This window comes from Dicentrarchus labrax, unplaced genomic scaffold (assembly GCF_905237075.1).
Source record: "Dicentrarchus labrax unplaced genomic scaffold, dlabrax2021, whole genome shotgun sequence".
Taxonomy (NCBI): domain Eukaryota; kingdom Metazoa; phylum Chordata; class Actinopteri; family Moronidae; genus Dicentrarchus; species Dicentrarchus labrax.
The window spans coordinates 21477303-21490013 of record NW_026136719.1 but is presented as its reverse complement, the minus strand read 5'-3'; the positions used below and the strand labels follow the sequence as shown (position 1 = coordinate 21490013).

The 12711-nt window shown below is 39.9% G+C and overlaps 2 protein-coding genes across 3 annotated transcripts in view; one reads left to right on the top strand and one right to left on the bottom strand.

Moving 5' to 3' along the window:
- Nucleotides 1–270: 270 nt before the first annotated feature.
- gcfc2 (GC-rich sequence DNA-binding factor 2) lies at nt 271–8751 on the bottom strand. The gene is made up of 18 exons (XM_051379186.1): nt 8358–8751; nt 7603–7704; nt 6015–6224; nt 5215–5463; nt 5014–5114; nt 4261–4412; nt 3797–3980; nt 3465–3588; nt 3285–3336; nt 2920–3017; nt 2565–2764; nt 2314–2458; nt 1987–2108; nt 1725–1801; nt 1334–1400; nt 1073–1219; nt 796–932; nt 271–590 (listed from the first exon to the last, which is right to left on the bottom strand). Exons 1-18 carry the CDS (start codon nt 8677–8679, stop codon nt 458–460), a joined length of 2622 nt encoding a protein of 873 aa, XP_051235146.1. The 5' UTR covers nt 8680–8751; the 3' UTR covers nt 271–457.
- Nucleotides 8752–9350: 599 nt separating this feature from the next.
- itsn2b (intersectin 2b) overlaps nt 9351–12711 on the top strand; it is a 31617-nt gene continuing 28256 nt past the window's right edge. For both annotated transcript variants that reach the window (XM_051379184.1, XM_051379183.1), the window contains exon 1: nt 9351–9585. The gene's annotated coding sequence lies outside the window, so the exon portion shown is untranslated. The remainder of the gene's footprint in view (nt 9586–12711) is intronic.

Sequence of the window (12711 nt, the reverse complement as noted above, 5' to 3'; positions counted from 1 at the left end):
AATAGCAGTTACTCCTTACCAGATGTAACCTAAAAAAGCTGACCTGTGGTGTTGGTCCATAACCACTGGATTGTATAACAGTAAATCAAAATAGTAAGTAAAGTAGTAGTAACTAAAAATATATAACAGTAAAGGAGTCTGGCATCTTAAATAAGTCCAGGTTATTGCACAACCAAAAAAAGTTACACTTCAAAGAGATTATTACCATTAGTCGTACATAATCTTTAACATGACCGGAAAGAAAATATAATCTAAATAAAACTCTAGATATATTAACAAAATTCAAATATTTATTTATAAAAATACAGGTTATCTCCTGCACAAAAATAGACAGCAAAATGTTCATGACTATAAACAGCAGGAAAGTGAATTATTGTCTTATTCCTCTCCTGCTGTACAATGTATTTGACAATTCTTTTCAAAATGGCAGTGTACTGTTTGATCCAACATCTGTTCTTCATACTGCCTCTTGGTTCAGCAGTTGGTGAGAGTAGATGACATTTTCATAGTGGTATTTCTCTGCTATAGCCATGATGGAGTCATTGCACCTGATTCTGCTCAAAATCTGCAGCACTTCAACCACAGCAAACCTACAGTAGAGAGGGACACATGAAAAAATATATATTTTATGTCAAACTGCTGGAGCATCATCAAGTAACTAAAACATTTTTCAATAAATAAAAGGTATCAAAAGTGAGGATTTCTTTGGCAATACTTGACTGTTAAAAGGTTAACTTAATGACCTGATAAATTTAGAGGTATTTTTTTCTTACAGAAATGTGTTGTTTTTATTACCTTGTGTTTGGATCTTCAGAAGGCTGCTGTTTGCAAATGGTATGAACTCTCTGAACTAGGTGGTTTCTGAAATTCTGGAGCTGAGGCAAACAGACAGTCTCTCCTTTGAGCCAAGATAGTGGAAGACTATCTGCTATCTAGAGAGAGAGAGAGAAGTAGTGAGAGGTTAATCAAGAGAACGAGAGGGATAGATGACTAACAGCTAGACCATTGTCAAGATCAAGTGCACAGGCACCAAAAACACACACATTCCACTAAAAATGATCAACGTAAACACCTTTCTGCATGCCTGGACAGCATTGTTGTGCAGAGTCTGACTGCACAGGGTGATCATCAGGTATCGGTTCAGAAGTTTGTCCAACATCAGTTCCTTCAATACAGACTCAGGAAGCAGCAAATCCCATTTTCCCATGTTACCTAGTAGCTAATATAAACACAAAACAACTCTGATTAACAAACAGCAGCATGGAACAATGTAACTCCCCCAAGATTGAGACGATATAAGAACACAAAAAAGGCATTAGTTAGAGAGCAGTACTTTTATGGCCGTCCAGAACTGTTGATCCCTGAAGCGACACTGAGGCGATGACTGGTCTTCTAGGAACCTGGATAGAAAAACAAACACTATTGTGATTGACCTGATCTTTACAACAATACAAATTAAAAAGGTCACTGAACAATATAATCAAGTGATTGAGAAGAAACATGTTTGAGTCTATACATTATTCTGAGTAAGGAAAATAAGAGACTTCTTTGCTGTAAATGAGGAAAAACACATAAGATCATTGGCTAGTGGTTAGAGATATCATTATGTGTTACACAGTCCTTCACAAAGATGACACTGATGTGAAGTCATACAAGCTCTGTCCTTGTTAGTCACACAAGCAATCACTTAATGTTTAAACTGAAAGAGGAAAAAAAAGACTGACTTTTTGGGGTACAGAGGGATGAAGACATCTTCATCTACACAGCTCCTCAGTCGGTTGATCACAGACTCTATGAATGCCTGCATGGGACAGAAATACATGTTGTTAACACAAATATGGTCATATGCTGTGTATTGTGTATGTATATGTGTGTGTATATATATTTATCTAAAATTTCATATTTGTTAGATAATAGGAACTGTAGAGCTTAGGGCCCGTCTGTATTGACAACTATATAAGCTTAATGTGTAATTGTTGGCTTTACCTTGACCGGTTTAGTCTGCTCCCCTTGAAAGATGGAATAGTCCTCCTTCAGTCTGTGACAGATGTCCGATAGACAGACGCACTGATGGCGGGACACGGGATCCCACACCAACTCCACATAGGCTAAACAAAGTCAGTGCAAAAAAGACAGGGAGAATGTGGGGTTTCTCTAGTTTGCTTTCCATTTTGGAGAAACACCCTGTTCCTGGAGCAGGCTTACTTATAAAACTGAATTGAAAATGTGGTTCATTTTATGAGTGGTAGACAGGAACAAGTGTGTGAATGAGTGGGAAAGGTCACAGGGCATGGATACGTGAGTGTGTGTTACCTGTTATTTTGGGTAGAACAGTCTTTTCTATGACATTAGACAGTGTCTGTCTGTCTGTGTGTTCTAGCTCCTCATGGCCATGACCGTGACAGAAGGTCTCCACTGCAGTGAACCATGGGTGGTTTTCAAACTCCCCACTATTATCCTGAAACACACACAAATGACATTAGACACATAATCTCATATGTTGTGTAATGATATGTGTGTGTATGTATGTATGAGCTAGTCTCTGGGTCTGTGTTCACGTGTACCTTTAGTGGGTTCCACAGCAGTAGCTGATGTCTTATGATGGGGTTCAACAACTTGGGCAGACATAGAGAGATGTAGGCACTGTGATAAGAGTCAGAGTAAGATTCTCTCCATTCTGCAAACCGGGAGAGAATCTCCTTAACGTTGGAGAACTCGTCCTGGACGTCAGAAAACACTGCCTGGGCCCTCAACAGGATATCAGCTGGAGAGGAAATGAAAGAGAAGTCAGATAAAAGCAACCACAAAAAAATCTGAGTACAGACTTATATTGCAGCCTGGCAGAATTTATTGTATCACAGTTTATAGGGTTAAAGCTGTGTTGTTAATATAAAACCCTGGTCTGCAGGTTGACGTCACCTGTCTTCTTCTGCAGCTGCTCCTCCTCATCTGCTGTGAGCTCTGTGTCTTCAGGTATACCGACAACGTCCTCAGCTTTAACACCAGTGTCTCCCTCGCTGCAACATGTCAGACAAATATCATACAAACATCTGTAAGAGCAGAGTGGAGTGCCTATCTCACAGACTTGGTCTATACCTCTTTTTGTAATGTCTTTGTGCTCGATTTGATTAAATTAATTTAGCAAGCTTTTCTAATTTAATGTTACGGCAACTTAATTATTTATATATAGAATACATATAGCATATATATATATATATATATAAAACATATGAGGAAAGTAATAAACCAAAGAGGAACATTTTTATCTTGACAGACATTATTACCCTTGAGTTTCTGTTCCACTGGCTGTGTTTCCACTCTGCTCATCTGTGTTATCTAATAAAATTAGTAAAAAAAAAAAATACAGGTAAATATTCTGTCCAGAGACTATTTTGAGACATACTGAGACAAGAGTTTGATCACAAATGTACATGCAGACACATGGACACACAGATGTTACTCACAGCTGAGCTGCTGCAGACGGTCAGCCTGCTCCTTGATTCTCTGTCGTCTCTGTGCCAACAGCGCCTCCATTTGGTCAGACAGCAGAACGTGCAACTCCAGTTCCAGTGAGTTGATCTCAACAACCTGTCAGCAAATTATCATCACTTATCTGTTAGCGATTAGCTGTTCAAAAAAATGTCTGATTGTGACAGAGCCTGTTTAACCTGTTTAAACCTGTTTTAAAAACTAAAATGTACTGTTTGGTCCTGCAACCTATTTTTTTAATTGAAGGCTCTATTCCATTTAAATCATTAAATATTTGATTAACTGAACAGATTTACTCATTTCCTACCTTCTCCCGTAGACATTCCACCAGGTTGTGGACATAGAGGGTCATGGCCCTGTAAAACTTCAGCTGACTCTCTGAGGAACTCTCCTCCAGACTTTCCACAGAGGTTTTAGCACACTCAACATCGCCCTCCATCCTCCTCAGCTCTGCCTGCCGTGCTCTGTGCACCTCCTTCATGGAGTCTAGTCTAGAGAGAAAAAAATATATCAGAAAGACGAGTGAAGTGAGGAATACACAGATGTATATGTACATGTTTGATTCCAACACACGTACTGCTTGGCAATGTGTACACTGGAAAAATATTGTTATGACAATATTAAACGGTGGGTCAGTCATAGTCATAGATGATTGAGTCTCATTCACAGGTTGTCAAATGTAGATACCAATGCTTTGGGTTGACAACCTGGCAATGAGACTCAGCGTAATGATGATGTTGTGCCACACAAACAAATCTAGAAGAAACATACTTTCCAATGATTCTCTTCTTAACCATTGAGACACTGATGGGAGAAAGAGTCTTTGGGATTCTGACCCCTGCTGGTCTCTTCTTTTGTCTTCGCCTGTCTCGCCTGCGGTTACTGCTGCTGCTGTAGTGGCTGGATTCACTGCCAGATGGGCTCTGAGGAGAAGAAAATAGGAGGATAAAGGATGTCAAAGCTGCAGCACAGAGGGGTGTAGTTACACTGATGTCTTCAGAAAGGAGACTATACTATTTAAGAATGCCCAGTTTTACACAAAATGGGACAAAAGATCAATACAGAAAAAACACAGAGAACACCTAGGGTGAAATTTTATTATTTTTGAAAATAAATAAGTTTATTTGTATGTAACATAAACATTACAGTTTATATATTGTATATTTCTATATAAATCTTATATACTAATTTCCAATGCCCATCCCTAGATGGGCCTTTAAAATACATAAAACTCAACAACAAACAAAGTAAAAAACACAAACTCAATAATACGTACAGACAAAGCAACACAGAACACAAACTAATAAAATAAATCACCATAAAACAGGACGCAGCAGATCATTCATGACTACATGATTGATTGCTCTTCAAAAACTCTTTCTGTTTGAGTTTAAGATGATCCCAGTCAGGATCCAGTTTTACTTCTGTAGGTAAGGAGTTCCCCATTTTGATTCCCCGAAGAGAAAAGCAGTTTGGATGGCTCAAAAATTAAAATTTGTATTGCTGATTGAAATCTCTTCTTACCTGTTCTCCTGGTCGTCTCTTGACTCCCTTCTCAATTTGTGTCTCCTCCCAAAGTTCCTGCTCTTCTCCATCAGTCCCTGAGAAACTGCCATCACTTCCTCCTAGATTACACACAAACAGACAAAACAGTACAACTCACATTCCCACAGTTTGATGCAAAACCTCTTCACCCCATCTCCCCTGTCTCCGTCCCTCTCATACCAAGTTTCTCAGCAATCCTCTCCCTTATGCTCTTCAATCGTGGGGCGAACTCGATTCTTCTCTCATGATCATCTGGTTCATCATCGTCATCATCAACTCTGTCTTCGTCATCGTCTCTGCTGTAATGATCCGGGGTGCTACCAGCGGAGCTCTGGCCATCTCTACCCAGGGAAATGAACTCTTTCTGTGCTCGAGTGGTGCGACGCTGCCTCCTGGCTGCCCGGATCTCTTCAGCATTGGGGATAATTACTGTAAAGTGGTTTTAAATCAACAGACAGGGAGACACAATGAATATAAATGGCAAGCAGACAAACACAGACACACACAAACACAACAAATGCCACGTATTATAAGCAATAGTGGAAGCAAGTGGTAGCAACAGAAATCTGGCTTCTTAACAGTGCTGGACATTAAATAAATACTTTATGAAGAACTGAACTATAGTTATCTGGTATTCAATAATAAAATGTTTGAAATTACTTACATTTCATTACTAAACAATGTGTTTTCAGTGTCTTAACAGCTCTGTGTTTTTAGCAGACACATTGCAATTGTACTCTCAGAATAACACCTAATTTATCATTATGATAAAGTCAGGTTGTACATGGGATTGTAAATTGGATGTACAGTCGAAATTGGTACTCAGGAACCAGCAGACTGAACATTGAGTTTGTCTCTAAAACCTTTAGCATGCACACACACAGACACAATAACCATCTGCAGGTTTAAAGCACCCAAAAGCACAGATTCCCTCGCCCTCTGACACACACAGCATACAGTACACCCACAAAAACACACACCTGGTTTAGTAGCAGAGCGGCTGGAGTCTGAGGCTGAGCTGACTGAGGGAGACCTGACACTAACTTCATCACTGTCACTGTCACTGTCACCATCATCATCATCATCATCATCGTCGTCGTCATCATCATCATCATTACGGTGCAGAGCACGTGGTGAAGCCTGATCTTGCCTGAGAGAACTGGATGATGGGACACCTCCACCCGCTGGGGCTTAGAGAGAAGAGAGGGAGACATGCCAATACAAAAAAGATTCTAAGTATGATTACATTAGCAAACATTATCATATTATAATCTAGAGAATTACTGAAATAAGATGAAAATGTTACTTCAATTACATCTTAAGTTTGTGGGCCAACAGGTAAGACTTCTGTATAGGCATCATTTCTGAGACCAAAATAACTCTATACTAAACAAATCATACTTGTCACTGCTGATATGCTTTACCCCTTTTCCATGAATCCATGAACAAGTATTTGTTAGATTACACTACAGCTACTTGTATTTCATCTGCAGGTTTCAAAAGGTTAAATTCAAGACTTTAAAAAGGCCATTATGAATCCAGTTTAAGACCTATTTTGCATCCATACTAGTAAAAAAAGTACAAAAGAAATATGAAGGAAAATCCGTACTGGTTTCATGGCAGTTTTGTTTTGTAATTGTTGCCTGTTGTTGCATAATCAATACAAATTCTTCCCAAAAACCCATTTAAAAGCAAGACTGAAAAATGATTTATACAAGTAACATTGACTTTAATACATTTTTAAGACCTGTGAAAATCATATTTACGACAGTTTAATAGATACAGTTTAATTTGAGACTTTTTATTACCCCTGTTTATCAGGATTTACAATCGGTTGCCAGTTCATTAGTTGCACTGATGGTGTCGTTTTAATATTTAGTCTGCCCTCATGGGGTGGACAAATTATTAGAAACACCTCTCAGCGTAACAGAACAATTAAACAGCACTACGAACACACACTCTACAATTACAGCTTCCAAGATAATGTTAAACTTGAATCAAAACCTTCAACAGTTTAAACAAAAAAACATAACATTATATTCTTCATACAGGTAGGATTTATTACAGCACTCTTGTATTAGATGGCATTAGTGTTAACTATGTTTTTTTTCCTATCTTTATTCAAGAGTGTGGTCCTTTAATTAGAGAAAATGACCTATTGATTGCATGTTCTGATTTTCAATGCTTTCCCTCAAAAGTCTGCCCTCGCACTCAAAAAGCTGCTTGTGCTCAGATGTGCTGTGCTTGTCTTCAAAATGTGTGTTTGCATGCAGATATATCAGGACTGAGTCTAGCAGATTGCTGGACAACATGGAGCGGCAATGTCAAGGACTGAACATGAAATCAATAAGTCATGTTCTCAAACTAAAAGACCACATTCTTGAATAAAGATAGGAAAATAACCCACTGTTAACTCGGTGTACGCTGGCATCTGACATGTATGTATGTACGTTAGTGTATGTATACTGTATGTGATCGTAAGATTTGAGTATGCAATGCGTCATCTACCATGTTGACCTGCTAGTGTGAGTCATGAGTGTTTCTCATAAGAACCAGTGAGGTACCTACCTGTGCTGTGGGTGGTCTTGGCAGGTGAAGCCTCCTTCCTCCTAACTTGGAACAGCACAGCTTTATCAGAAGACTTCTTCAGCTTAAATGTTGGCCCCTCAGCTGAGACAGTAAAAAAAAGAATATCAGATATCAATGACAAAAACTTACCCCCACTCTCAACTACCACCCTCTGTGCAGTGTTTTTATACCCTGTCGCCTTCAAGTTCCTATGAAGTACAGTGCACACAGCAGTCCATAAATGGCAACTACGTTATACGAGCAGAAACCTATAAACCAATCAGTACTCTTGTGCTGGAACAATACTGCTTTCTGTGTGTGAGTTACTCTGCGGTAAACACAACTTCATGTAGGACTATAGGACAGAGCCACAAATTTAGCAGTACCGGTCTAAGTTGATAGTGTAAAGTACACTGGTGGTACAGTGGTACAGTGGTGCAGTGGTACAGTGGTACAGTGGACTGGGACCTGTGGGGCATTGACACTTTGTCCAGTTAGTTAACTGTGTGCACAAATGCACAGGTGATAGGGATAATTTAAGTGGCGAGAAAATACTAGGCAATACAAATATCTCAGATCAAATATATTCTGTCTATACATTTTTAGTCTCATTAACACACTAACGTTATAAAATCTTGTTCATGTCAGCAATTTCAGGCTCATTTTCAACGTTACGTTGCTCTAACACGTTCGTTACCAACTCGATCCATCTTTAAAATTATTGACTTCAAAACGACATATTTATACTTAATTACCTTCTTTGTCGTCAGAGAAACTGAGAATGTTTGTTTTTTTCTTAGTCCCGTCTTTCTTCCTCTCCTCTATTTCTTCTGTCACTCCCAACCTCCGGTCACTTTCACCGTCTTCCCCGTCGCTGCTATCCGGCTTGGGAGGCGTCGCTTCCCGCTTGGAGCTGCAAGAGATTCCGCGGCCCTGGGCCAGATTTAACGGCTTATTTACCACAATGGGAGCTTTCTGATTTTCCTCTTCATCCCCGTTGTTCTTCTGTTCCTCCTCCTCTTCACTGGAGTTCTCCTTTCTCTGCCGAAAGTTCCTGCGGGGCTTTTTATTGAACATTTTTGCCCCACTTGCATGGGGGTTAGTGGCTGGACCGTAAACCAGAAGTAAACCGTAGTACGTCGCGTCAGAAACCGCTTGACGCAGTCGCAAAATGGAACGCAACACAACCGCAATGCACTATGGGTTATGTAGTGCTAACCCCAAAAAAGTAAAATTAGGCAACTTGCAGTTCATTTTACATTCTCCAGATTTCAAACAGCATTATTAGTTTTAAAAATATATATATATTAAAAAAAGACATTAAACTGTAATGTAGTGCCGTACTTTATAGCAGTCAGGCCGCCCTTATGGACCCGGCTGTACTGCATAAGTAGGTATAATATTCAGGAGAAATTAATAATGTATGGCTGTTGGCTCAGGAGATTATCTGTGGTAAAATGTGAACCAAAAGCAGGTGAGTTTAGGAATATGTGACCTTCTTGTGGTTCGACATATGACAATAACTCGCTAGGAAACTGAAGTAAATGTAGGGCTTACAAAATTAGAATAAGAAAAAAAAAGGACTAGTAGTTCTTGCATTGCCTGCTCTCTTATCTTTCTCCCATCACCAATTGTTCTCCCTCTCCATCTGTTTCACTGTTTCTTCCTCCCAGTGTCTCTCCTCCCACAGTGGACGGTCCGACGTTAACAGCGCCCCGCAGCCCTGCAGCCACACTGCTGCTGCTCACTCGTCGTCAGCCATGTTGTTGGTGGTGTGACACACCGAGCTGTCAGCAACAGGTTCTCTGAGTATCAACGCTGCCGAAACTTCATCGTTTCCCTCACAAATACTGCTCTCTTTGGATAGTAAACCTCCTCATTGTGTCTCGGGAACCGTCCAGAAGTGGTGGATGATAACTTCGGGTCCCGCAGAAGCTCAGAAGTTCATGTTTTTTGGGGTTTTTTTTGGCCGTGGTGAGAGAGGTACGCAAGAGAAACTGCTTATCTAAGCATGAGTTTTAAGTTTGATGTTGTTATGCTAATGTTTGTACAGATGGTTTTTAGGTTTCACACGAGCTTTAGGACTGTGTCTAATATCGCTTTTTAATGTTTTGTTTGGATTTGTGATTCAGGAATATAAAAGAAAAGTATCTTTGAAGGGAGTGGGGGGGGTGTGATGCTTCTCTGCTGATCTCTCCTCAAAACAACCTGGGATGGGAGTTAGCGAGCTAAGTCATTAGATGTTAGCTATGATCGACACCTAGACACATTTTATGTATTTACTGACCCCCCTTCAAGGCGAACCCGGGTGGAAAGTAAGTAGTAAAGGCAGATCCTCAGGAAAGTCTCCTAAATTCCTCTCGGTCCAAACTAGTTGTGCAGGTTGCAGACTTGTCTCAGACTGGCTGGTGACAAGTGATCAGGGAATGTTACTCTATCAGTTTATCTTACATAGAGGGATGGGTCGTGAGTTAAAGAAATCTGTGGTCCACAGTAGAGCAGCAGTGCTCATTTATGTCTTTATTTTTAAATTTGTTCCTATTTTGAGTTGTCCCACTGTGGGTCTCTAGTTCTGATAATATCGAAAAGAAGCACAATCAGAGCCAGTATTAAATAAGCATCACTTACAACATCATCAAAGATCACAAGACCAGCTCATTGTTATTGTCCATAGTATTTATTTTTTTATTTGATAAATAATGATTTACAGGCTTATTTCAGCTGTTACTAATATTATCCATTTTGCCACAATACCACCAGTTTAGTTACATAATTGTGAGACTTAGTGCTGACACCCAAACAGTTTTTGTATAAAATCTTTTAAGCCGTTTTTCTTCACAGCAGGCCGATTCTTAAGAAAGCTCTTCTGTCAAGTGCAGCAGCACATAATCAATGCATCGTCATCATTATTGGGCATAATTTTAACGTCCATGGCGGTGCAGATTTTATTGCAAACATTGCCTGACTCTGATAAAGCTGACTGAAATGTGTGAAGCTAAGGGCCATTTTCAATTTGCATGAGCTAGTTGATGATGCATTCAGTGATGCACATAGCTTAGTACAGAGATTAAATGCTAGACAAGCTGCTTTTTATGAAGTGTTTCTAACACTTACAGTAATTTAAAAGACTCTTCGGTCTTTTCAGGTGTGTCTTTATCTCTTCATGATTTTAATGCTTAACATGGGCTCTTTTTTTTGTCGTCCTCCACCGTATTGTAATTATGTTTCCCCTCAACTGATCAATCTGGTTTTGACCTCCATGTTGGCAAACGTCCACTAGGCTGAAGCGTCTTTAAGGCAAAACAGTTGATGGCTGCCAGGAGTGCTGTTGTGTGGCCTCACGTCACCTCAGACCTTTCTGGACAGGCCCACTATTGGGTTGGTAAGGAATTTAATCAGCAGATGTAAGGTTTGTTAATTCCTCCTCCTTAATATCTTTTTCATTAAAAGTACAGTGAATACTTACACGTATATGCTCAGTAAGACCAGAAATATCCTCTTACCTGTTGTTCATACTATAAAGTAACAATTGATTGCAGTACTTTCTCCAGTCCTGTCATATTTTACTTACATGTCGACAAATCAGGGTGGGTCAAAGCAGACTAAAGGAAGGAGAGGCATGCCTTGCCTCTTAAGAAAACAAAACCCAGCACTGCAAACAGGATTAATCAAACCCAATCTGAAACATTTCAAAAGGCCTTTGCAGCACTTTCTAAACACGTGAACACCGCTGGTGGATGGGGTGTTCATTGGCAGCGTGGGTGCTGAAATATCACAAGGCCAGCTGAATAGTAGAGGTCTATGGTGGGAAGGACTCAGAAAGATAGAAAATTATGTAACAAATAAATAATAGAGATATGGGTCATTTTACTGTATATAGAAGCACAGGCAGACAGAGAGGGACAGAGAAAGAGCCATCAGGGAGAGAGAATTGGGGTTGATGTCATTGGTGTGAGGTCAGCGAGTGAGGCGGCTGGAAATCAATCATTTTGTAGAACAACAGGCAGTGCTTGTTTCAGAACAGTAGTGGTGAGGACACGCCAGGGTCACACAACTGGTAGGGTATAGATTTAGGGGCAGAGTTGGCATACATAGATATACAATGACCTATGGAGAGACAGAGGGAGGAGAAAAGGTCTGTCCAAAAGACAGTCAGAATGAGGAAGAGGAGGAAAGCTTATTGGAAACATCAGTGACACCTTTCATATCTGGTTCTTCATTGTGTTCTTTATTTCCTTCTGTCAGTGTAAAAGAGAGTCTGCGTGGGGCACCACATGCAACAGACCAACAGACACAGACGGATGCACTCAGAGTGAGAGAAAGAGAGTAAGATCTGTGTAGTTCAAAGCTGCTACTGACGGCTAAGGTCAGGGGCAGACAGACTATTTATCCAACAGTTGTCTGTGTTGTATATACTAAAGGAGAGAGAGAAATGTCCCAGTCTCTCAGCAGAGACCAAAGCAGAACTGAAGCAGGTGAGGTCTGACCAACATAGCCAAGTCAAAAATAAAAAGACAAAACCACTTCGGGAAGTGTGTGATATCTTTTACCACAACACTTCAGTCAAACATTACTTCAGCATTAAGTGGTTTATGTTGACCTTCAAAAACAACTCAGTGTAATGGTTTTTTTTTGTTACGGTAGTTAGAAAATGTAATTTAAGTTGAAGAAATTGGTTTTACCTAAAGGCCCAGAATTCAGGCTAATTAAAAGTCTTGCTTTGAGAAATTTTGACTTGACATGGCAGGAAGACCACAGGTGTAATTAATAATATAATACGGGCTGCATTCCAATTAGCTCTAGTAGTTTCAGAGCTGTGCAACTGTGTATGCTTGCTCATAGGCAAGGCTTACTAATGCATTTAAGGGATACAGAGCTATCATTAACTGTATTAATTACATCTGTGTTTTTCCTGCTATGGCCTAAAAATAGACTAATGTCTAATCTGTACTGTTAAAGGCCAGCGTGTGGGATTTAGTGACATCTAGCTCTGAAGTTGCAGATTGCAACCAGCTCGCCTCACTATCCCCCTTCCAAGAGTGTAGAGGTGGCCACAAAAAACTCTCAAAAAACGTGAAAGGCCCTTTGTAGAGTCATTGTTTGGTTTGT